Consider the following 26713-nt stretch of genomic DNA (forward strand, 5'->3'; position numbering starts at 1 on the left):
TCATGTTCCCAAGCTTGTCATTCCACAGCAGCATCCTTCACCAGAGACCAGCTCACAATCTCCAGTTGTCCCGTGGTGGGGCCTCAGCCAGTTCCAATTCTAGCTCTACTCTGTACCTAGTCCCAGTGTGTGACTTGAGCCCTGACCTCTAACTGGCAACTAAAGCCTTGGTCCCCTCTGCCCTCGGTGCCTCTTGCCCAGGCACCAGCCCCTGGACCATCTTTACCTGTCTGCCTTGTCTTTCCTACCTCTGACCTTGGCGCATCATCCTGGACTGCCACTTCTGACTCCCGTCATTCACACCTGTGCTCTCATGCTTCTCTCTAGCATCATCAGAGTCAAACAAACAAATCACCAAGCCAGCTGCCACAGGAGAGGGAATGCTTAACCCTTCATCTTGAGCCACTGTGCAAATCTGACTGTGACTGTGACCCTTCTGGTAAGGAGGTATATTAGACCAGTTAAGTGCATGGCTTTGTAGTTGCTCACACCTGGGTTCAAGTCCATCTGTAGTGACCATAAAAAGGTTACTTCTAGGAACCTAGTGTACCCATCTGTAAAATAAGTATAATGACCAGATTTATCACGCAGCATTTAAAGAGGCATTTTACGTGAAGGTGTTAGCACATCAGGTCATAGTCAGTGGTCTGTTATGATTACCATCAGTTACAATCACCATCAGCAGCAGCAGTACATTTACCATGGTCATTCACATCGGCCATGGTATAGTGTTGAAGGGCACAAGCTCTGGAGCTAGAATGTCCAAATTTAAATCCTGCTTTTCTACTTCCAAGCAATGCAGGCCTGGGCGACTCAGCCTCTCAGTGCCTCATTTACACCATTTGTAAAATGGGAATAACAACTGTGTCTACCTCATAGGATTGTTGTGAGGACTGAGTGTGTTTAGCTCACGGCGAGTGCTTATAACAATATTCAGTCCATATACACTTTCAATAATGTTAGTTGTTTTGATGTCGTTATTTCTACTTCTAATGCTATGATTATGCAGGCTGCAAGCTGCTTTAGAGGCATATTTAGGGACTGGCAGGGTTAAAGCACTTCTGCAAGGCTCCTACATTGCAGTGGTAGAAATGGTGGCTGTGCCTGCCTGACTCACTCTGTGTGAGCGTAAGAGATGAATTGTGTTTTCCAAGAAGAAGGGACTGCACACTCCCAGTTCTAAACACATTGGGAGGGGCCAAAGCCCAGATCTGAGGCTGACAAGCCACTGGAGCTATCTGTTTTTTTAATATCTGTTCTGAGGAAAAATGCGGCCCACAGAAAGATCACACTTCGTGCCAGATTAAGCACTACAGACTTATTCAATAACATAAGTTACTGACCATGGAAGAAAAAAGAAACTATCATCTTGAAATCTAGCTTTATCTGAAGGATCAAGGTGTTTCACGAAAGCCTTTTGTGGCACATACCTGGTATTCAGATGAGATTCCAGGATTTAAAGATATGCAGCTAGCTTAGAATACTATTAAAAACAAAAACAAAAACGAAAATAAAAAAACTACTGAATTCTAGCAAAATTCAAATGTAACAGTGAGGTACGGCAGCAAAAACACCAACTTTCCAAGTCTAGTCCTTGGTGTATGTGTGCGCAGCATAGGATGTGAAAGGCTGTTTAGGGGCTGCTCCAATGAGGAATGATGAAGCTTAGAATATCAGCCACCATCTTTCTTCAATAGAACCATAGAAACACATATAAAATGTTCCTGTTTTTCATGGTCTTATGTTATTAGGAAAAAAGAAACCTGCAGGAGTATTTTTCTTTTTCTTTTTTCTTTAATACAGAGTCTTGCTCTGTGGAAAAGCTGGAGTGCAGTGGTATGATCCTGGCTCACTGCAATCTCTGCCTGTCTCACTGAGACACTCTTGTGTCTCAGCCTCCCAAGAAGCTGAAACTACAGTCATGCACCATCATGCCTTGCTAATTTTTGTATTTTTAGTAGAGATAGGGTTTTGCCATGTTGGTGAAGCTGGTCTTAATTTCTGTCCTCAAGTGATCTGCCTGCCTTGGCCTCCCAAGATGTTGAGATTGTAGGTGTGAGCCACCAAGCCAGGCCCATGCAGGGGTATTTTCAAATCTAAAATGCAAACCTGCAGAGCTGGTGGATGGTGGGAGAAGTTAGGAGCCACAACAGGCGTAGGGGCCAAAACTATGGATCAGTATGTTTGGGAGGAGAAAGAATTGATAATAATAAAAAGTAGCAGGTAACCATTGCAGAGGGTCATATGTGTCAAAGACTACGTTAGTGATTTTAAGTGCTTGTATAATTTGATCCTCACCAAAGCTATATGAAAAAAGTACTACAGGCATACCTTCAGCCATTTATTCACCAAATGCCATGGATGAGGAAACTGAGTCTTCCAGAGTTTAAGTGACTTATTCAAGGCCACGCAACTCCTAAATGATGAAGGCTCGATCTCATCCCAGCAAGTGTGACTCCAGAACCAGTACTCCTAACCATTAATTAATTAGAAAACCAAAAAAATCAGGGCTCATGTAAGAACTTCAGAGACTAACAATGGCTTAATGTCATGCCCATCTCCTCAGTTCACTTCTGTCATCTGCACCTTCTGGCAGGGTCATCACTAGCCACAGCAGGCGATGGAAATTTAAATGAATTAAAATTCAATAAAATGGAAACTTCAGGCCATTGCTGTTGAGTACTTAAAATGTGTCTAGTGCAACTGATGGCCTGAAATTTTAGTTTCATTTAATTTTAATTCATTTAAATTTCTACAGCCCCTTTTGGCTGCCATATTAGACAGTGTTGATCTCAGGAATTTTTTCCCCTCAGTCGTATCAGACATGGTCAGGGTTGTTTCTCAAAAATCTGAGGCAAAGGGGCATTAGTTGCTTTGCCCAAGGATCCTAGAGAATCATGAGAATAAATCTCCCATGATGTCTTCTTTAGGAGTAGAAACTGAGTGTCTTCCTCACTCATCCCTTCCAACATTCCTCAACCTCTAGCCCTCCTGATTTCCTCACGAGCCACAATGTGAGGACAATACAGTCAGAGCAGACAAACCCAGGCACATCTGCTCTCAGACAATGGTGCACATCAGTCTCAGCAGAGATCTACTTAACGTGCAGATTCTGGGCCCCACCTCTGTAGAGTTCTGATGCAGGGGATTAGAGGGAGGCCCAGGAGCCTATGTTTGAATCAAGCATCCCCATGATTCTAGTACAGGTGGTCTAGCTTTGAGAAACTCTGCTTCAGAGGCCGAAGTATATATTTATCTGCTGCCCTCTTAAATAATTATAGTACATAAATCTTTCGAGAATAGCATAACCTGGGCTGGAAGCCAGGCAGTCATCACTTGGCACTAATTGCTCACTTTTAAGACATCAAGCAAGGTGCTTAGTCACCAAGGCCTCATTTTTTTTTTTTCATCTGAAACGTGGGGATGAGGATATCTACTGTTTGTTCTGGGACAAATGGGAACACAGACCTGGACGTATTTGATGGGGATTGAAGGTAAAACCCATCGCATGGACAATCAATCTATAACTCAGAGCCTCGTTTTGTTTGTCAACCAGAGTTGAAATAGATTTCACATTTTTAAAAGTCCAAATTTTTAACTTGTCTGAAAAAAATGGGAAGATCTGAAAGGATGGGGCTTGTATTAGATTGGCAGCCTGGTGTGATTAAGAGCAAGTTTCTGGAATCCTATGCACACGTTCAAATCCCTGCTCTACCACTCTAAAAGCTGAGTGACTTTGGGTGAGTCCCTCAACTTCTCCATTTCTGTTTCTTCAACTCTGAAATGAGAATCGTAACAATATGCCTCCCTCACAGTGTTATGACAATGTAATTAAGCAAGCTAATATTTATAACTGCTTAGAACAATATTTGACAGATTGCAAGAGCAATATGAGGGTCAGGTGGATACATAAATATCCCAGCACATGGCAACAAGTAGCTGGAGCTGAGCAGTGGCTGTCCCCTTCAGATGGGGCTGACGTTATCACAGTCTCCATCCAGACACCATTGACTATGAAATCCTTGCTGTAAGGGGCAGACATACGTCTCTCTCCTCCAGTACCTTGCCCACAAAAGGGCAGATATACTTAGCGCATCTTACAGCACTACTTCTCAAGCTATCAGTGGTGAGGAACCAGTTTGTTTTTATTTTCAATCCCTAGTGATCCTGCTGAGCATGTCTGATAAAGCACAAAGCACAAAGAGCTTGGCGTGTGAGTTATATAACACCCCATTGGTCTATACACCCTGATCAATAGGACAAGCCCACTAAATGCGCACTTGGATGTCACCGCAACATCGAACTGCTGTAAGTTTCTAAACACTTTCAGTTTCAGTACTAATCTCGCTGCTGATGGGTGATAGTTTTCAGCCACTGTGATCCTCAGATTCTGCTTTAGGTAGCACCATCACAGAGAAGATCTACATTGGTCTATTTTTTTTCCTCATTAAATTTTTTTTTTTTTTGAGACAGGTTCTCACCCTGCCACCGAGGCTAGAGTGCAGAGGTGGGATCGTTACTTACTGCAGCCTCAACATCCTGGGCTCAAGTGATCTTCCTCTTTCAGCCTCCTAACTAGCTGGGACTATATGGGCATGTGCCACCAAGTCCAGCTAATTTTTATTTCTGTCTGTGTGTGTGTGTGTGTGTGTGTGTGTGTGTATGTGTATTTGTAGAGAGAGTCTAACTATGTTGCCTAGGCTGGTCTCAAACTCCTGGCCTCAAGTGATCCTCCTGCCTTGGCCTCCCAAAATGCTGGGATTACAGGCATGAACCACCATGCCTGGCCAACATCAGTCTTCCCATTCACAGAAAACCAGCTAGACAACTTCATTGGAGAGAGAAGCATGCAACAAGTCTCTCTTTCCACTTCTGTTCTTTTTAGCCTACCTGTCTTCTCCTTGTCTAGTCAGACATTTCTTATATCTTTATCTGCATTTTTAAGCCAGTTCCCTGGTGAGAAACAGGTTCAGAACAGTCTCAGAAGCTGTCATGGATGCTTTGGTGCTCCAAGCAGCACCAGGCTGGGGAATCTGGGCTGCAGGTGCTGCGACTACTACTATTGGCTCAGATACACCTTCTCCACCTTCACATTGTACAAGAGGCAAACAAGTTCCCTTGGGCCTTTTTTTTAAGGGCACCAATCCCATTCATGAGGTCTTCACTCTCAGGACCTAGTCACCTCCCAAAAGGCCCAATTTCCTAATGCCATCACCTTGGGATTTAGGATCTCAATGTAGGAATTTGGTGGAAAACATTCAGACCATAGCATCTTCTCTCTTTAGTGCTGCCTTTGGCCAACAGGAGCTGCCTTGCCCCAAGCCCAGATCCACAGTCTTATCCCCTCATCACTCCTCAGCAGCCCAAAGCTGATAACCAACTAATATGATGGTACAAAACATCAGACCCTTTATTACAAGAAGCAATCAACTCTATAGTGCCACTCATCTATCAGAGCCCTCTATGGAATCAGGCAGAAGCCAGACCTCAATAGAGACACCATTCCTCACTTGGCTCCTCCCCCTGCCCTGTCCTCTTTCTCTCACTCCCCTTTTCCTGGGAGCACTCCCTCAATGCATCACAGGCATCCAGATCCCTGTCTCAGGCTTTGCTTACTGGGAATCCCATCAAAGACAAGAGCCATCCCAAACTTGGGTTTTCCTTCCTCTGCAGCCGATTGGAAGGGGGAACATGGAAGAAACAACATTAAAATCCTGAGAACCGGGATCCCATCACCCAGAGATTACCCCTTGCTATCTGTTTTCGAGATGAACAGAACCTACCTGTTGCATTAGACAGGGCCAGGGATTCCATGGAACCCCGGGGCGTCTGCTCTGTGGGAGTCATATCCTCTGTGTATTTCAGGGAACTGATTGGATGACGGGTCCGACACTGCTGACTGGACATGCCTCCTTCCTCCTCCTCCTCCTCCTCGTATTTGGGGACTTGGATGCTGCTTCGGGTCTCATTGAAACTCTGACTAGACATATCGCTGTAGCTCTCCTGAGATCTCAGCCTCCCCGGATAATAGTCTTCTCGGCATTCCTTGATGAAGCTCCCAGCATGCCCTGTCATGGCCAGTGATGCGCTCCTTTTAGGGTTGCTGAAGTGCTTGCCCCACATTTCAGGCTGGGCCCCAGCCCCCTGCCCTCCTGGACTGTAGGAAGTTCTGATGTTGCACTGGCTGAGGAGCTGCAGAGGGGTCTGGGACTGGTTCTGCTCCATCTTGTTCCCATAATGGTAGGGCTCTTCCCGGCTCCTCCAGATGGGGTCCCGGTTGAGGCTGGGTGTCTGGCTGGTCAGGCTGAGCATGTCCATCTGCAGTGACAGGGGGTCCACATCAGCTGACAGCCGGTTGGAACTCACTTGCAGCTGGCTGTGCTGGTTCAGCATGGAATCCTCCGTCTTGCCTTTGTTCTTGCCGATTTTGGCACTGCGCCGGGACTCCTTGGCCCTGGCGTTCTGGAAGGCGGAATCGGAGGAATCAGAACCATTGGGGTCTTCCCCTGCACTACAGGCCCGTGAGCAGAAAATCTGGCCCTGCTTTGGGAGGAATGGCCGCCCCAGGAGGGATTTCTTGCAGTGAGCACAGCAGAAACAGGTCTCGGTGGCATGCCAATGTTGGCCATCATAGGTCATTTGACCTTGGTCGATACCTAAGGAAACGAGAGACATGGGAGAGGCTGATTAGCTGCTCAGAGCCCTGCACTGGGACGAGAAACCCACAGCACCTTGGTTTGTCTCAGGATTCCAGGTGCGGCAGAATAAATTGTCAAAAAATCAACCATCAGACCCCTATATAAATGGTATTCATGTCCTACCAGGAGAACTCCTTCCTGTACCAGTAAGCACCTTCTTCACTCATTTGCTCCAAGCATAGAGACTCTAGGTTAAAATGGCTTATCTATGAACCCTTCTGCCTGGAACACATTTGCCCCTAACAAACAGCAATAGTAATGCTAACATATGACCATGTACTGCTTTAAGAGCTTTATAAATGTAAACTCATTTAATCACTCAGCTCCTTGAACTAGCTTTCTAATATTATTTGCAGTTTTCACATGAGAAAATGGAGGCACATGAGGCGAAGTAATTTGCCTAGGATAGTATAACTAGGAACCAGACACGAGATTGGTACCCAGGAAGTCTTGCTATCAACCATGACATTGATACTATCTCCTTCACTCCAGTTAGCCAACTGCTCAAAAGCCAGCTCCTCTGAGAAGTCTTCCTATCCATACTAATAATGATTTTCCATTACTTTCCACCCTTACCTGCTGGAGTTTTCTTGATAGCACTAAAACTGCTTCATATTGTAACAGTATATATGTGCATCTGTGCATTATTTCTCCCCCGCTGAAAGTGAAACTCTATGAGGATAGACTCACTAAGTTTCTACAGCATCTCCAGGACCTGGAACATGGCCTGGGATATGACAGGGGCTCTTTGTACATGGATGGATCAAGTGAATCCCATCACTAGCATGTGCTATTTCAATGGGTAAGTCACAGTAGCAACTCAGTGGATGCTATGGTGAATGTTTTCTCCAAAACTCCTAAGTTGAAATCCTAAATCCTAAAGTGTTGGCATTAGGAGATGGGGCTTTTTGGGAGGTGACTAGGTCATAGAGTCGGGACCTCATGAATGAGATTAGTGCCCTTATAGAAGAGGCCCAAGGGAGCTTGTTTGCCCCTTCCACCATGTGAGGACTCCGCAAGAAGGAACCATCCAAGAAACAGGAAACGGGCCCTCAGCAGACACTGCATTTGCTGGTGTCTTGAGTTTGGACTTCCCGGCCTTCAGAACTGTCAGCAATACATTTCTGTTCAATACAATACTATTCAGAAGCCACCCAGTCTGCGTTATTCTGTTAAAGCAGTCTCAACAGACTTAGATAATGGGAAATAAAAATGTGGATTTCAGCTCTTGTTAAGGAAAAATCTGCTTTTGGTAAAGAAAGACCTAGACATGGCATTGCCAAAGCTAATGCCCCTCTGGGAGCATGCGTACACTTTGCTTAATTTCATCAGGAAAGGAAGAGGTGCAATTCCCCCCGTGACAGGACTGTGCCAGGTTTATATAGCCTGGCCACAGTGCATATCAAGGGAACCTCCCACAGCCCCAGGGGTTCTGACCTCTCATCATCTCTGCCCTCTTCTGGTTATAGGACTTCATCTCCCTGTGGAACACCATTTCCCTGCCATCTTCAGGCCATGAGCCTGACGATGGGACCAAAGCTAACCCAGGACCCAACATAGACCAGCAAAAAAAAAATCTGCTTTCCTGGCATCCAGGGACTGATTCAGGAGTGGGCAAGTGACCTGCACTAAGCCAACACCTCTCCTTGCTTTTGCTAAGGCAGGACTTTAGCCAAGGCAGTCACACAGCAGGCTCTTTTTATAGCAGTTGTTAAACTGGCAGAATGGAAGCTGGTAGCTGCTGGGGCCCCTTCCTGTGGGGAGAGCCTGCTGGGAATGTAGACTCAAGCTATGACTGTAGGGTGGACCAGGACGCTTGCAATCTCCTGATGCATAATGATACAAGGCTTCCCAGAAAGGAGGACTAATGTGGACCTTCATCTTCAGTGGCTGAGAGTTCCTGAGCCTGAACTTTCAAGGAAGAACTTCTGGAGACTTGTCTAAGGAGGTGGTGAACAAGAAACTAGGGAGAAGAGAATTGCAAGAACAAAAGACCAGGGCCCAAGCAGCCTCTCTCTCTCCTCCGCTGTCTATCTCTTGGCTCACTTTTGTGTCTATGGAGCCCAGGGAGAGAGAGAGGCATGAAGTCAATTCTTCTCTTCTTAGCCCTTTCCCAAACTACTGGGCTCTCTTTTCATTTTAGAACCTGGCCTTAGGGACCAAGAGGGGATTTTTTTTTATAAGGATAGGAATACCAACAAAGGTCACCCCAAGTTAGAGAGAGGGACACTATGTGAATCAACTGAATCTCTTAAAGCACCAGTGCTCTCCAGTGGCGTGAGAAAGAACCAGCTGGGGTGGGGCTGGAACCAGACAACCCTGGTTGTCTGTTTAGCTCCATAGACACTTCTTTCCCAGGTCCTTGGGAGAAAGCTGGGGCAGACAGTACAGGGACATAGGACTCTGTAGTAGCTAAGTGTGAGGCTTCAGGACCCTGACAAACATAGGTTCAAATCCCAGCTCCATCCCATGACAGTTGGTTATAAAGATGCTGAAGATCATCCGCTTGGGTTCAAATCTTGGCTCTGCCGCATTCCAGCTGTGTGACCCTAGGCAAATGGCTGCATCTCTCTGTGCTTTGGTCTCCCCAGCAGTATAATAGGGATAATCACAGTACTCGGTAACTGAGTTAATATGCATGAAGTGCTGAGAACTGGGACTGCTGAGCACTCTTATTTGGATTACATCTGAAAGCCTGTCTCTCTCCTTGCTGAGGGCCACTGCCCAGATGCAGTCCAAGAAAGAACTATGAGGCTGCTCTGTCTCCCCTCCCCTCTCCCACCTTCCTTTTCTCTCTCACTCCCTTTCTCAAATGCCAAGAGTGCAGGGAGCTCATGATGGCATCCCTGGGTCCTTTAAGGTGAGGTCTACTCAGCACAGCATCCAGAGCAGCCACAGCTATCCCCACTCCCTGTTAGAGGTACACAGGAAGTCCAGTCCCTCTGGCCTATCTGCCACCAGCTGCTTCTCCACATTTTGGCAAGGACACACGCTCAGATGCAGCAGCAAGGGCCTAGTTCCTGGGAATGGGGGCCTCATGGAAGGATGGGCTCCGGTTGGGGGAGTGGAGGGGAGGCATGTCATAAAGCGGCCTGGCAGGCAGCAGAATGTGGTCCCCGATAAACATCAACGTCAGATGGTCCTCTGAACTGCTCCTGAACTCTAAACATCTGGAAAAGGGCTCTGCTGTTCAACATCTAAGCGTTCCTTTTTTATTCCTTCTCTAAGCTCTTTAAGTACTTATCGGAGGGTGTGTGTGTCTACTGCTGCCACAGCCTCAGTCTGTTTATAGGACTGTTTACTCTGCTGTACGCAGGCAAAAGTACCGTTGCCCTAGCAACGGCTGCCTGATGCAGGGTCTGCTCTGAGTGGCTGTATAAATATGGAATATTTGTACAGTATGGACAGAGGTAAAGCACCCAGTGACTGAGGTATGCATGCTATATAGAGCGTGCTCTTTCACTGTCACAGGAAAATTACGTCTTATAGAAAAGTGAATTTAAAGCAAACCTTAGGGACAGCATTTTAACTACAGAAGCAATAATACTGCAGGCCACCATGGTCCCATTTTCTGATTAAAACACTGACATCTTTTTATGGATTTAGGAGGAAAGGAGGAAGCAATGCCAATAAATGTGCTGGACAGCCAATGGGAGACAGAGAGGAAAACTGAGGGGCCATCGGAGGTGTACATGCTTCAGCAACAGAGAGATGTTTCTCTCTCTCAAGTACTGAGCCAAAATTCTAAGTGGCAGTTTCTGGAGAGGCTCTAGCCTCCATGGAAAGAAACAGAAAAAACAGAAATATGGATGGAAAGGGGGTATTGTTGTGATGGGCCAGTATTCCGCATACACGGCCCCTCTCACCTGAGCAAGTATGCACTTGCAGACTTGAATCCTTGGTTGGGCAATACTGGGTCAATACATTGCACCATTTCTCCTGACACTGTCTTGCCTCTCCCCTTCCTCACACGTTGTGCCACGTGTCGCAATTGAACTTCCCATTTCCTAACTCTTAGCAAAAAGAAGGTTAATCTGTTTGACCACTTTGATCTTGTGAGACATGAAAGCTCCTGGGTACTGAGGTGAGGCAACAGGTTGTGAGAAGGGTGAGGTTTTCAGGGGTTAGGGGGTGGGGAATTTGCCATCACCCAAGCCCCCAGCAGGGAATGCAGCTGAACAAAGGTCTTCACAGCAGAGCTTAAGCCTGGTCCTGAGTATGTGGGACAAGAATGCCCAATGACAAAGCACTGCTGGGCACAGAGTAGGTGTCTTGTCCACAGAGCCGGGATTTTTATCAGCACACAGGGCTCTCTAAACACTAGTCAATTTTTTATTTGAATACATCACTTCTTATGAACCAGGAAGACAAAGTTACTTTTTTTGGGTCCTAATGAAACCTTTGAGTGGGGCAAAATGGGCTCAGAAATGAATTATCTCTGCATCTCCTCACTCTAGGCAAGAAATTGGCAGATTCTGAACAGACTTCTTAGGATTGCACAAGCCACCGATGATCTGGCTGTGATCTCACAGACATTCGGCCACTGCCAACATTTTTTTTCCCCCAAGGCTGGCTCCTTCCCAAGGTGCCAGAAGAGGCAAGTTGAATGAAGAAGCCACAATACGGTATGATCTGGAACAGTGTTGAAGGGTTGAACAAACTGGTTATTTGCAAAGGGAAAATGACTTTCACCATCTCAGATCTGCCATTTATTAGGGAGTTAATAGTTTATAAATGATTTAAGGTTCATTTGCTTTGCATTTGGCTGGAGTAGCTTTTGCTAGTATTTTTTTAAAGACATACTTGCCAGAAGCCACTGGGTCTTCTTAACTGTCCCTCCCTACCAAGAGGACCAATTGGTTCCTCCCTCTGCGGATTCCCAACTTGTCCCAAGGAGGCTATGGAAGATATCTGTTTATATTTTGCTTCTGAGCTTCCCCCAATGCCCTGACCCTTGGCTGTGGGACTGTATGGCACATGGTCCCAGCTTGAAGGTGGGCCCTTGACTGAAGCAAGGCTGATAAAATTCTTATTTGGAAGGACTGACCTGAAAACTGAAAGAGACACAGTTCCTCTCCTTTTGAGAATGCAAATACTAAGACTAGTATCACTAGTGAATCATCTTGCCCATTAGGTGAAGACGGCTTCTCCCAAATGATGTTAACAGAAGGAAAATTAAGCTGAGATACAGAGGGAAAAAACTGGTTTTGTTTAAACCCTTGATCCACCCCTACCTGAAGCCAGTGTACTCCTTGGCCTTTCTAATGTTGTGAATCAAGAAATCCCCTTTTTCAGTTAAGTTGCATGAGTTGGGTTTCTATCATTTGCAACCAAAGATATTTTAACTACACCCAAAACAAAGGTGACCCAGTCACAGAAGGACCAAGCTGAGTGCCAAGTATTGCCTCACCTATATGTTGGGCACAGGTGTCACAATATTCTGCGTACAAGGACTCGAAGCAGTGGCAACAGTAGGGCCTTCCCTCCTTCATGATGTAGCGCTGGCCACCCAGCACTGTCTCACACTCGAAGCAGCAAAAGTGTTTCATGTGCCAGTGCCGCCCCTCAGCTTCTGTGCATTCGTCTGCAAAGATGATCTGGAGATGAGGAAGCCAAATGATCAGTGTGTGAGACACAGCCAGAAGAACATAGTTTAAAGGAAGAAAGCTATGGGGGTCCTGAACTAGAAGGGTAAGAAAGCAGATCCCACTTATAAATAATTAAACAAAAATCCATATGTATATGTTTATTCTATATTTTTACATATACATATGCATATGTAAATATGTGGATTTACCGAAAGCATAATTAAACATGATTTCTGGCCTGGCCAGTGGTTAACTTAACCACATTTAATAAGAGAAAGAACATCATACTCTGGTGAATATAAGGCAGGATAAAAAACTGACAGTTCACAGGCACATTGGACATACATATGTGCTTCATTTGGCCTGTACACTTTTTTTAATGGAAAATGTCATATTAACACTTGAAATCCTGGTTTCTCTTTCAAAAACACAACATTTGCAATGCTCAGTGCACATTCCTACATGAAAATAATAAAATACAGCTGAGAGGAGGGGCTGCTGCTTTTAAATGAGTGGAAAGTTTTCCAGTTTGTCCTTTTCTTCATCCTTCCCTACTGTCTTAAAATAAGTCACCTTCATTTACAATACCTGCCAGGCCCTCACAAGCTTTTGCATTTTCCCCCCAAAAAGAATTTAAAATTTCAAAGCACAGATTTCAAAACTTACTATAAAGCTACAGTAATCAAGCAGTGTGGCACTGGCATAAGGCTGGGGATACACATGAATAGGAATCCAGATTTAAACTCATACATATATGGTCAATTAATTGTTGAAAAGGGGGCCAAGACCATTCCATGGGGAAAAGAATAGTCTTCTCAACAAATGGAGCTGGTACAACAGGAGAGCCTCATGTAAAATAATGAATTCAAATCCCTACCTCACATCACACATAAAAATTAACTCAAAAGGGATTAAAGAGCAAGGGACAAAAAAACCAATAAAACTCTTAGAATAAACACAGGTGTAAATCTTTATGACCTTGAAGTAGGCAATGGTTTCTTAGATATGATGCTAAAAGCATAAACAACAAAAAATAAAGTGAACTTCATAAAAATTAAAATCTTTATGCTTCAAAGGAGCATAAAGTTTTTAAGTGAAAATACAGCTATAGAATGAGAGAAAATATTTGCCAAACATTGAGTAAGTGAAAATATAGCTATAGAATGAGAGAAAATATATGCCAATCATCTATCTGTTAAGGGACTAGTATACAGAATATATATAAATCACTCTTACAACTCAATAATAAAGAGAAAAATAGGCCAGGACAGTGGCTTACGCTTGTAATCCCAGAGCTTTGAGAGGCTGAGGTGGGCAGATCACATGAGGCCAGAAGTTTGAGACCAGCCTCACCAACATGAAGCTTCATCTCTATAAGAAATACAAAAATTAGCTAGGCATGGTGGTGCATGCCTGTAATCCCAGCGACTCAGGATGCTCAGGCAGGAGAATTGCTTGAACCTAGGAGGTGGAGGCTACTGCGAGCCAAGATTATGCCACTGCACTCCAGCCTGGGTGACAGAGTGAGACTCTGTCTCAAAGAAACAAAAACAAAAACAAAAAAAAAGAAAGAGAAAACCCAATTGATTAAAAAGGTAGTCAAAAAATTCAAATTAAAAACAATTTCAGACATTTCTCTGAAAAACAAGATATAAAAACTCAAATAAACACATGAAAAGATGCTGAACATTATTAGCTGTTGGGGAAATGTGAATCAAAACCTCAATATGATGTTACTTCATACCCATTATGGTAACGATAATGAAAAAAAAAGATAATAACAAGTATGAGTGAGAATGTGTAGAAATTGGAATCCTCATTCATTGATAGCAGGAATGTAAAATGTAATTGTTTCAGAAGACAATTTGGCATTCCTTCAAAAAGTTAAACTTTATTATTTATAAATTATCATATGACCCAGCAATTCCATTCCTGGGTATACACTTAAGAGAACTAAAAATATGTGTACACAAAAAAACTTGTAGGTAAATGTTCATAGCAGCATTGTTTAGTGTAGCCAAAAAGTGGAAACAACTTAAATGTCCATCAACTGATAAATGACTAGACAAAATGTGATACATACACACACAATTGAATGTTATTCAGCCATGAAAAGGAATGAAATACTTATATATACTACAATATGAATGTCATTGAAAACATGCTAAATAAAAGAAACCAGACTCGAAAGGTCACATATTCTATGATTTCATTTACATGAAATATCCAGAACATGTAAATCCACCGAGATAGAGAATAGATTAGTAGTTGCCAGGGGCTAAGGAAAGGGGGAAATGAGGAGTGACTGCTACTGGACACAGAGTTTCTCTTTGGTTGATGAAAATGGTCTGGAATCAGCAGTGATGGCTGCACAGCTTTGTGAATACACTAAAATCCACAGAATTATATACTTTAAAAGGGTGAACCTTAATGCTATGCACATTATATATCGATAAACAAAAATTTCAAAGTATGTACTTCAATCATCATATTCTGTTTGCCATTAGACAAAACAAAGTTGTATTCTGAACACCAATTTTCAGATGTGGAAACTGAGGCACGAAGGTCAAAAGTTGGCCTAGAACCATAGGGTTGGACCTGAATTTAGTTTTCCATCTTTCTAGAGGGTCTGTCTAGAACATCACTATTAGTGTCAGAATCCAAATTAGTTAAGTCTGATCAGCTTCCTCCTAGAAAGAGAGTCCCTTGTCCCTTGTAGGTAGTTTGTAAGAAATACCCATGTAACAGTAGGCTCTCTGGCTGAAACAGGGGAGTTACTCACCTCCCACACTGCTATTTACAGGGAAAGACAGACCCAAAAAACTCCTTTGCACAGGAGGAAACCTCTGTCTAGGACTTTTACCCAAATGATTCCCATAAAAGTGGTCAGATTTAGAACATTCTTTCTGCTCCCAACGTATAAAGCTAAACCAGCCTTTCTATTCTGTCAGCTTACACGATAGGGTGTGCTTCTAGCAGGGACAGAATGCCGGGCAGGGCCTTGCGTTCTGTCCTGATTTCTCACACACGGTCCTTGTCAGACGTGGGGCATCCAGATAAGGTATCCATCTGCCTCCTGTATTTTCACTCAGAACTTCTATAGACTGTAGACAAATCAAATAATACTATCCATTTTCTTCTCTTTTGTAAACTTGCAGCACCGAATTTTGGAAAATGGAACAATTTTAAGATATAAGTGTTACTCCATCACTGATTATTCTGTGAGATTAGGGTTAATACCTAAAGCTGCACAACGCATTTTTGTTTTGTTTTGTTTTTAAAGTACTGAACTTACTTAAGGCCAGTTATATGTCCCTTGGGGATCTTCACAGATACAGAAAGTGCCTTCCCAACAGGAGGCTATGAGACCCTCCAGGCTCAGTAAAGTGGGCCACAACCCCAGACATTCTAGTAATGGGTGGGGCTTATCTCCCTAAAGGGTTAATGCAAGAGAATGAAGTTGCCTATGGCTTTCTTCAGTGCAGAAAGCCAGAAGACCATGTGTTGGCTATGGTGCAACCAAGGGCTGATGGGCAGGTAAACCTGCTGGAGTTTGCTCTAACCTCATCGCAGGCTGCGCAGCGTGGCTTCAGGCACTCAGCGTGGTGCCTGCCACAGTATATCTTCCCATCCTGGTAAAAGTAGATCAGATCCACCAGGAGCTCATTGCAGACAGTGCACACGAAGCATGGCGGGTGCCAGCAAACGCCGTGGCCAGCCCGTGACGCAAACACAGCGATGTCTCCACCATTGATCTGGCCTCCACACTGCGAGGCAAACAGAAACATCAGTAGTCACACCAGCCCCCATCTTCCAGTGCTGTGCATAAATGATCAAGGACAACCACCATTAGCCGGCTACTGAGTGCTTCTGTTCAAAGTAGTCACTGTGCTTCCTGCTTTACATAGGCAGCAGGGCAGGTTTTTCTCGTCCTCCCTGAACTCTCCTTTCCTAAGGCCTACAAATAATATAGAGATAAAGTCACTGGGAGAATGAGGAATCACAAAGACAGGAAGAAAGAAAAGCTCTTTTAGCACAATAATGTACAGGGGCTCTGCAGGTAGGAGGCAAACGGGCACAGAGGCAAGCCTCATTATCTTTTAGATACTTGAAACTCCATGTGGAGACACAGCCAGGTTTAACCCCAGGAGGAGTGTCTGGGGAGGGGGGAGAGGGGAGCGGGGGGAGGACAGGGCTGGGAGGAGGTGGGGCCTACACTTTTAGATGGGAGAGAAGGTGGGTACGTAGTAACATGCTCACCTTTAACTACCTTCTCTTTCAGGCACCGCTTTAACCTGCCTCTTCTAATATCTTTTTACATAGTCTTGATTGACACAGCACCACTTCTAAGGCCAATCTATGGAAAGGGTTTCTTCCTATCCCTTCCTTACTGTCTCACTTATTTTCTCAACTTCCCTCTTGATCTTGAATGAAACAAGGCACAATCACTGGCCACCTATGCTTACAGTGGGGTAGGGACAAAAAGAATATGGTTTGAGGGCCTCTGAGGGAAGAATAAAATGTGGAAAGTGGGTCTAGGGAGATGCTCTTGCTGACCACGGCATGGGCCATGAGGTTCACAGGTTGAGGCTAGTACCAGGGTCCATAAGAGTGGCTGAGCACAGGGGACAATGTCTAAAAAGCAGAGAAGCTCCCTCCAAATCTTTCCCATTCTATGGGCTGAAATGCATCTTAGAAAATGAAGTGAAGACCTCATAAGTAGTCTCTGGGAACTCATCCATGTGTGTGACTGGACAAAAGAAAGGCATCATGTTATCCTTACCTTCCGTGATAATGTTAGCAGAGCTAAAGCATGCATACATAATCCTATTTAACCCTCGCATAAGTCATCATTCATCCATTCTATAGATGACAAAACCAAGGAAAAGTATCATGGTCAAGGTCATCCGGAAGAAACATGACTCACACTTACGAAAGCTCTTTCTGCCTCCACACTCTTGGTACTATTCTACACAATTCTTGGGACCTGTCCACAAAATACCCAACCTTCCTTCTCCCTTCAGTGAACTTAGCTTGCCTGGTTCCAGGAGACTGATCTGAGAGTTGCAAGGATTCCAGCTTGCCTGGACTGATCACAGTGAATCTCACACCACAACAATTGACCACCTGCACCTTAAAGGTGGGCTCCAGATATGCTTTCAGGAATGAAGATCCCATGGCTGAATCTCCAGTCAAGTTGCTCCCCCATCTTACATAACTGGACCTTCTCACTCTGCCCTTCTGAAATCTCAAAAAAGGGCCTCAAATGACATCTGTTTCCCTTGGGCAGCATCTCACCTCCTCTTTGTCGATCCAGTTAACACATCTTCAGCACTCAAGGGGTCTACGCAGGGCTTAAGGAGTTAGACAGGAATGTTCAAAAAGCTGTAGGACTTAGAGAGGTGCCAGGAATGACAATCAGCACTGGAAAGCCTGTGGCAGCTGAGAGGCAGGGAAAGGTGTATTCCCACCCTGCAGTCTCTAAAACTCCTCTTCACCACACCCTGAGCACTCAGCAGGAGCAGAGGAGACAAGGAAATCCAGAATCTTGAGCTCAGTGAGGTCCCAGGGAGAAAGCCTTTTCACTCTCCTAAACCCAGTCTCACCTGTTCACAAATAGCTCCTGTCCACGTGATTGGGAATGGCTTTATGCACTTCAATAAGGAACCCTCAAATCCCTGGAGAAGATCATTTACCTCCCCTTTAAATGGTTCTGGTTCTGGGATGATCCTGGGAGGGAGGCTGACCTTGGCCTGGGTCAACTCCATTTTCTTAAGGTCGACTTTAAAAATATACATCTATCATGTTGCTGCTCTGCTCAATCCTTCCAATGGCTCACGCGGAACTCTGACTTTATCTGCTGAATTCTCTCCCTTCACTCCTTCTGCCTCAGCACATTGGCCAACTCACTGTTCCTTGAACATAACAGAAACCCTCCCATCTCAGGGCCTCTGAGCTGGCCATTCCTTCTGCCTTGCATTCCCTCTGCCCTAAAGTCTGCATGACTCACTTTCTCTTGCACATCTGGGGCACATCTTTGCTCAGATGTTCTAAGTGGGGTCTTCCCTACCAACCTTCCTTAAAACTGCAGCCTCCCCACATATCCAGTACATCCAAGTCCCCTTCATTGCTGTTATTCTTTTCTATTTTGTTGATTACATTTATTGTCTGACTTCCTCCCCTAGACTCCAACTCCTTAGAAGGGTAAGATAAAGCTTTCCCATGTTTTGTTCACTGCTGTATCTCAGGCACATAGCAGGCACTCAATAAAACAATTGTTGGATGAATGAATGAGTAAAAGGATGCCAGAACAATGCCTCTTCACTCCCCTGCATCCACGCTCACCTGTTCACAAATAGCTCCTGTCATGGTGACTGGGAAAGGCCTGACATTCCCGCGGCCCAAGTTTTCGCGTTTCCTCTGGCTGCTGAAAAGCTTCAGCTCCCTCTTCTCTTCCTCATCCAGGGAGTTGCAATATCGAACCTGAATACACACAGACAGCATGGAAGAAGTCACCCTTGCTCCTTAAGATTCCTGAAGCCCAAGTCTGAGCTTTCTCATTAAATGTGCTCTCATTTGGTTTTATAGCCCTCACCGGAACTGAAACCACAACAGTCTTGGAGAGATTTAAGGTGAGTCTCTACTAAGATTGCTGACAGCCAAAAGAGCTTACCAAAGGCTCTGAATTCTGGAGCCCAAGCCTTGGGCAGGCTAAAGGTTCCGTGACTGTTCCTAATCCTGACTGCCTCACTCTGCCCACCATACTAAGATCAAATCATCTGGGGTGGCTCAGCTGCCAGGAAAGAGCTGAGAAGTTCTTCTAAACTGTAGGTATGATACTTTCATCTCCATGAGCCCATGCAAGTGATCCCTGACATCAAGAATGACTCTAAGTAGGTGAGCCAAAACTGAGGTGTCCACGTTTTGGTGTCTCACAGCTTCTGTTCTCCCGTTTCATTTTGGAAAAACAGGGAAACAAAGGTGTGAGTGTGAGAAGTCGGTCCAGGCATCTTTGGTGCTACACAGAAGTCTCTACATGTTTATCTGTGTAGAGGAGGGAACAGCCTGCCTGCTAGGCTTCAGTTGAGTTGACTTGCAAGAGACATTTTCCTTCTTGTTAAATACAGAAACAGAATTAAGGAAGAAACATTAAAGATATCTGAATCCAGTATCTCCCCTTATTTATGCATACCTTGGGGATTGTGCCATATTTTTGTACTGGTATTTACTTAATGCTGTTTTTAATACTGACTCGGTTTTTTTGAAACTTAGATGCATTTATTTCAAAAGAAAGCATATTATGACTACAAATGGAAAACTAATATCACCTGTTAAAAAAAAACAGAAGAAACCTAAATAAAATGGGAACAGAACCATGTTGTTAGAGTCTAGCTGGCCATTTTGCTTGCAGGAAATTCTACAACAGAGATCCCTGATGTTCCTGTTTAAAAGTGGAGGCCAGTGTGAGTTAGAGAGATGAGACACCTGCTAGCACTGAACTGAAATTTCCTCCTTGATGATTCAACCACTCTATCACATGGAATGAAATACAATTTAAAAGACAGTAACTCTCTCAATATGTGGTTTCATTTCATTTATTGCCATGTCCACATAACACTCAGGGTCATGCATATAACACACTTTGGGGAACATGGTCCCAATCCCATCTCCTGTCATACTTTGGAGCAATCTGGACATCAGAAAGGTTAACTGAATTGCTGGGATGATTTGTTATACAGATGGTTGGAGGGAAACCTTTGAACTAGGACTGCCACATCCTAATTTGAAAAGCAGTACAGCTGTGTATATCAAAATTGTCTTATCTGTGCAAAAAAAAAAAGGTCAAATATTTACTTTAGAATCACAATCACCCTTTGTCCTCTAAAGGGCCATTTCAAATAGGCTAAATCTGCCCATTGGGTCACACACAGTTCCCACCAACAGGACGTTGTAATTTGAATGGTGTGTCTTTTCATAAAAGCACAGTTAACCATAAACACAACAAACCACTAAAATCGGAGAAGAGCCAATCACTTCCTTCTATCAAATAGAAGAGTAAAAGAAAAAAAAAGAGAAGGATTTATGTAAATGTCCCAGAGAAAACTGCAGTGACCTGAACAGTCCAGAATACACAGTTACACCACTGACATTTTAGGGACATGCTTTCAAAGGAAGGCACACCCTTCCTGCTTGTAAAAACCCGCCTTTTCACTTCTAAATGAGTTAACTGGGCATCAGGTTACAATGCTTGCTTTCAGGTTTAAAGGAAAACACATTGTTTATATTTGTTTTATGAAGTCTGAAATAAGCAGCAGGAAAGAGAATCATAGCTCTCTTTCTAGGGAATTTCTTCAGTTTTAAAGGTTTTGTCCTGCTTACTCAAATGTATTTCTGAAGCTCTCAAATTATCCTCTTTTCTTCTAATGTGGGAAGATAAGACTGAAAAGCACTCACTCATTTCCCCTGGGATGGAGCTGCTAGGATCCAGCTCGTGGGTGGGAGAGTTGGTAGAAAGCTGGTGTCCAGCTCTCTAAAGGGGCCATTTCTCCTATCAATTTAAAATTATATTTTTATTTTAAATGCAGTCAAAGTCAAGCAGACAGTTCAGCTCTGTAGGATTACTATCTTTAAAAATCAGATACCTGAAAATGAATTTCTAGCTTGTAAACTGATTCCCTTCCAGCATAATGATCTTTTAAAATCATGTTTACAAATTTCTCTTTATGATCAATCAGATTTCAAGCATAAGAAATGCCCACGTACAGTGCTATGTTTCTGGGTTCAGAAAAAAGAACCGTCTGCTAGTTTACACTTACAAGAGTACAAAGAACGACCTTGGCAAGTCAGACTTCACCAAGACAAAACCACAGATGTTCAGAGCTACAAATCTGGACACGCAACTTCTCCTGCAGTGTAGTGTGGAAAACATGCACACTCATTTAATATGAAATGTTGCTGAAAATTCAAGTCACAAAGTTTTTGCAGGGCTTGAAGTGGTCCGGGGGATCTCAATCATCTCCCCAACATACACAGGCAATCCACGTGGCATATTCTTCAAGTAAGAAAACTTGGAATCATAGCTTTCAAATTTTAGTGCTCCCTGGTTACCCCCAAATAGCTAGTAGTGCCAGGCACAGAGGCCAATCCCATTCAGAATGAGATTCTGCTTTTTTAATAATACTCGCTAGAAGTAAATAGTTGGCCAGTTTATTATTGCTCTAATTAAGGAAGCTAAAACCTAAAATAAGTTGCCAGAGTTCTTATTTGGCAATCTCATTGACCACAGCTTATAAAAAAGGTAATAAGTCATAGAAAATTCTAAGAAAATTCTGCACAAGCCCCCTCTAGCCCCTTACCTCATTGTCATGTGGTGGCAGCTGGTGTAGTAGCTGCTTGATTCGCAGTTTCTCTCCAGGACTGTTGACATAAGGGACTTTCTCTTCTGGGAGACAGCTATAGTACTGGTGAACCTGAAGGACAGAATGCATACAGATGACTTGCCCATTACTCAAACCACCTGACTATTCCCACTTACTGGGAAGATGATGCCCCCAGCAGGATGCAACTGACTTCTGAAGTCCTGACCCTTTATGAAAGTCAACAGCAGATGAGTTTCCTATGGTAAGCAGAGAAATTCATCCTTAAAGCAAGAGTCAGGCAAATCATCCATATCTGGGAATTTTCCCTCTCTCTGTGAGGGAAAAGCAATGCCAGTCGATTTTCCTAGAAACAGAGAATTCAGCAAACATGCTGGTGAACCAGAGGGTAGGGCTTTCTCGGCAGACTCCCCCGAGAGCTGGCTTTACCATTTTCTCTGTTAGTCTCCAGCATGTGACGTGCCTCCCTAGCCAAAGGGATATGTCAGCACCTGCCTCAGCAATGGAGTCAAAGCCAGTCTTTGGCACTGGGCAAACCCCTAGGTACCTCAGCCTCCACCTACATTTAAAGCCCTCCAGGTTTCAAGCCTTTTATAAGGCAGGCAGCAGCTGACATCCATCAGAAATAGACTCACTAAATCTGGGATGCAGAGCGTGTAATTAAAAATTGTCATTAACATGAGGATTTTTGCACACTCTAGAACATTCCTATTTATGACTGTTAGGACATATTCTTGTACTTTATGAGGCTCATTGAACCCTAACAACAACTGGGGAAAGCACCAAGCAGCTAATTTTGCCTGAGAAAAGAAAACAGACATTCTACCATTCAGCCATATGCAAAACTAGTAAAAGAAAAAACTGGCTAATACAGAAGGTATGTCATACGGGAGAGGCACACACACAAAAAAATCCCACAAGCCCAGATGACATCATGGAAAATATTCTCAAGTATCTCTTATTTAGCAACATGATCACCTTTTGTGAAACACCTATAATCCCAGCACCTTGGGAGGCTGAGGTGGGTGGTTCACCTGAGGGCAGGAGTTTGGGACCAGCCTGGCCAACAAGGTGAAACCCTGTCTCTACTACAAAAATTAGCCCAACCTGGTGGTGCATGCCTGTAATCCCAGCTACTCTGAAGGCTACAGCAGAAGAACTGCTTGAACCTGGGAGGCAGAGGTTGCAGTGAGCTGAAATAGTACCACTGCACTCCAGCCTGGGCTACAGAGTTAAACTGTCTCACCAAAAAAACAAAAACAAAAACAAAACAAAAAAACAAACAAAAAAACCACCAACCAAATAAAAGAAAAACAAATTTGTCATATTTGTTACATTCTACAAACTTGGTCTAAATCCTTTGCATTTAAGGATCTGTGGGTATGAACACATGTTTTGGGAATGCTGGGGTGAAGAGTTGTGAAAGCTCTACTTTAATCTCCAGAAACTAAGTCATAAATGTTAGAAGAAGGGGTAAAAAGGCTTTGTAATGACGAGGCCTTAAAGAATGTGAAAGCTATCTTTATTTTCATAACTAATGACGGTAACCATTCACCATCATGAGCCTATCATCCTTTTAATCAAATCCCAGAGGCAACTATAAAAAGAATTCTTGTCCTAGACTAGCTGGATTCCCAAAGGCAGGGGCTATATAGCCCCTCCCTATAGGCAACTGGCAGAGAGCTATGTGCAGGTACAGGAATGAATGGCTCCGGGTTTCGAAGGCACCTCACCAGTACCGAGAAGAAGCAAAGGCCCAGATCACTAGTTAGTTTGGGATTAGAAGCTGGCAATTTGCCTATCAGAGACTGGCATAGCAATCCATCCTCAGAAGAGTCCCTGTGCCATATGCTTCATCAGACAAAGACCAGGTAAAAAGAAAACAGGCCTAGTCTCACGTCTTGGGGAATGGGCTTTGACTCCCAAGTCAGAAGATCGCTTGTAGAAAGGCCTGCTTCCAACATTACTTTGTCATTCTCACAATTCCCATTGTCATTACAGAACATTAGGGAGAACTGCTAATATGAGATAAATTACTATGGATGCTTGAAAATGCAGAGTCTAGCTGCAGTTCCACTGACCCTCCCCTTAATTGCCTGATTACTCACACACTCCCTGTCCATTGCCTGGAGCAGTCAGGCCTGAGAGCCCTTTTGAACAGGTACTTTGAACCAAGCCCTTTCTGATACTAAGGTTGGCCCAAGTTCGAATTTTCCTTGCACCCTCTACAGCATGGCTGGTGGATCTGAACCCTGAGTCAAGGCTCTGTAGTTTCCTATCTCTGGGTTCCTGTGAAAGTTATGTGGCTGTTCACAATACTCATCGTAAGAGTGTGACGATTAAATGAGAGTGTAGGCAAAGCATGTAGCTCTCAATGACAATAAATAACATGAATACATGACAACGGTTACACTATCAAGCCTGGCCTACTCTATATGGAACAATCCAGATGCTTCTTGGACAAGGTCTTGCTCTGCTACTCAGGCTGGAGTGCAGTGGAGCGATCAGAGCTCCCTGTAGCCTTGACCTCCTGAGCTTAGGTGATCTTCCCACCTCAGACTAGCTAGAACTACTGGGACATGCCACATGCCTGGATAATTTTAACAATTTTTTGGTAGAGGCAGGGTCTTGCCATGTTCACCAGGCTGGTCTCGAACTCCTGGGCTCAAGTGATTCTCCTGCCTTGGCCTTCCAAAGTGCTGGAATTACTGGTGTGCATCAGGCCCACTTTTGGATGTGTAGCAACACTGCTGGCTTGTAGAGTGAGACCAAACCCTGAAGCCACTTAGATTAGTCAAAGCAAGAAAAATAGGATACAAGGAATACAATGGTATTAAAACTAGTTTGACTTCGGGGGGAAAATAGCAAATTGTTATAAAGGTGTGCTTTATTTTTTTTTTTTAAGAAACCTTGCCATGTAGATAATAGGGTCTCATGAAGAAAGAGAATGTGCCACTGGAAGGTGATGGCACCAAGTTTCTGTTCTCTCTGAGCCCAGTGTTCTCTTACCTCTGCTCTCTTCCTGCAGGTCTGCTTCTCACCTTCTGAAAGGTGAAGGTTTCCCAAAGCACTTGAGTTTGCACAGCATCAGTTCAAAAGGCTGCCCTAGAGTGACTTGCTTTTCTCGACTCCAAATTCCCCAGAGAAGTTTCCTGATTATCCCATCTTAGGCAGCGTCCAGATTCAGAAATGAGATTCGAGACATTCAAAATACTTTGAAGACTGGAGAGTAAATGAACCCCAATGTAACATGATTGAGTGAAGGTGAAGTGCTAGAGAAACTTAGGAGTAAATAAGCTCCTTGGTGTGCTGAGATCCATCCTAAAGACTGAATTCTGAAGTCAACAGAGGCAGTGACTACTCTTTGGGAACACAGCTCTATCATCCCTGGACATCTTTTGTCACCTTTTATAATTCAAACCTACTGATAACTGCTCAAAATTATTCCAATAATTCCTCAAATATAGAATGTGCTAGAATTTCTTCTCACAAGGCAAATAATAATTTGATGGATGACTTAAGAACTTACCTGCGTAACAAGACGCTCCATTTCTGAAGTAATTCAGTTAATATTAATTAACAGCCTACCAAATCACTCCCATGCCACATGGTAGGTGCTGTGGCTTGCTCTGAGGAAGGAGAATGAGTTAGTCCTTTCAGGACTTTCAATCCTCTTCAAAGCCCATAGAAGTCCAGGTAAAAAACATATTCCTCTAATGTTAGCTTTGCATCTCCTCCTGGTTTTCAGATGCTGAACTTTCCAAAGTTTCATAAAGCAAAGGGGATTAACAGATGGACAGGAGTGAGGGAGAAACAGCTCTCCTGAATTCTCTGGCTGGATGCAGGAATGCTGCCTGCATTTTCCTCTGGCATCTTCCACAATAAAACTACTGCATGGCCCAAAACAAACACCAAGCGAACCAAGGGTAATGGGAAAATACTGAGTATACTTTCTGGCAATACAAAAATTAAATTTGGCACAATTTCTGAAAATCCTGCAGATTGTTCATTTTAGTCCAAACATGTTTCACTTGTTCATTTTTTTGGAGTAAATAAGCAAATCCAATAGAACTTTGTCAATGATGATCATTACCAAGCTATTACCCATTATGCTGATAACCGTATTTTTCATCCCGTGTGTACTGAGCATGTTTCTTCAAAAGCACGTCTGTTGAATGTGCTAGAAACTCTGTTCCATTTAGATATTCCCAGATAAAGGTGTCCTGTGATTCCACCCTGGCTCTACCTTTCCCTTAAACAAAAGCACTGTGAACACAATAAACTGGCTTATTAAAATGAAATTGCTGAAGGCTTTTATTTAAGGTGTAACTCTGCAGCAGGAAAGGTTTGGCAGCAACTTCAGTGTGTGTCAGACTGATCGCAAGCGCTTTAGTCAGTGCGCAAATAAAGTCTACAAAGCAAAACCTTGCCTGGCTAGAAAGATGAGGCGTGTTGGAAGGAACTGCACATTTGATAGCATTTCTGCCTGGGCAGAAAGATGGGGGCTGGAGAATCAATGACTGTATTTGGGAGAAAAGCATACTAAAAGTAAGCTGATTTTTTTAAAAAGAAGTGTGCAAAACACTTTATGTAGAGCAATGGTTCTTCCAGCTGATTCTGATGCAAACTATAACTTGCATCAGACTCAGCTGGAAGGCTTGTTAAAAGGGAGATTTCTAATTTAGTAGGCCTGGGGTGGGGACCTATAATTTGCATTTCTAACTCCTCTTCAGGTCCTGCTGTTAGTCCAGGGACCACACTTAGAGTTTTAGAACTGTCTACTGTTTGCCATCGACAATCAACTTTATACAGTTGCCAGGCCAGTGGTAGGATTCCCATTTTCTTGAAGAAATCTAGGAAGCCCAGAAAAAAAGAGAGAACTTGTTGGACCTCATCCAATTTTTTTTTTTTTGAGACAGAGTCTCGCTCTATCACCAGGCTGGAGTGCAGTGGCGCAATCCTGGCTCACTGCAACTTCCATTTTCCGGTTTCAAGCAATTCTCCTGCCTCAGCCTCCCGAGTAGCTGGGACTACAGGCACGCACCAACAC

General features: G+C 43.9%; 1 protein-coding gene across 6 annotated transcripts in view; it reads right to left on the minus strand.

Annotated features, from left to right (window-relative positions):
* The window catches only part of PRICKLE2 (prickle planar cell polarity protein 2), a 369301-nt gene that overhangs the window by 49122 nt on the left and 293466 nt on the right, over positions 1-26713 (minus strand). For 5 of the 6 annotated variants that reach the window (XM_008981972.5, XM_017965018.4, XM_078351402.1 and 2 more), the window contains 5 exons: positions 21643-21756; positions 18632-18769; positions 15850-16053; positions 12109-12295; positions 5784-6656 (listed from right to left, as the gene is read on the minus strand). In XM_008981972.5, the coding sequence (XP_008980220.2) occupies positions 5784-6656; positions 12109-12295; positions 15850-16053; positions 18632-18769; positions 21643-21756 (1516 nt within the window). Of the gene's footprint in view, positions 1-5783; positions 6657-12108; positions 12296-15849; positions 16054-17892; positions 18407-18631; positions 18770-21642; positions 21757-26713 lie in introns of those variants that run through there. The other variant, XM_054245842.2, reaches the window with a different exon arrangement.

The sequence above is a fragment of the Callithrix jacchus genome, chromosome 15 (genome assembly GCF_049354715.1).
Source record: "Callithrix jacchus isolate 240 chromosome 15, calJac240_pri, whole genome shotgun sequence".
Taxonomy (NCBI): Eukaryota; Metazoa; Chordata; class Mammalia; order Primates; family Cebidae; genus Callithrix; species Callithrix jacchus.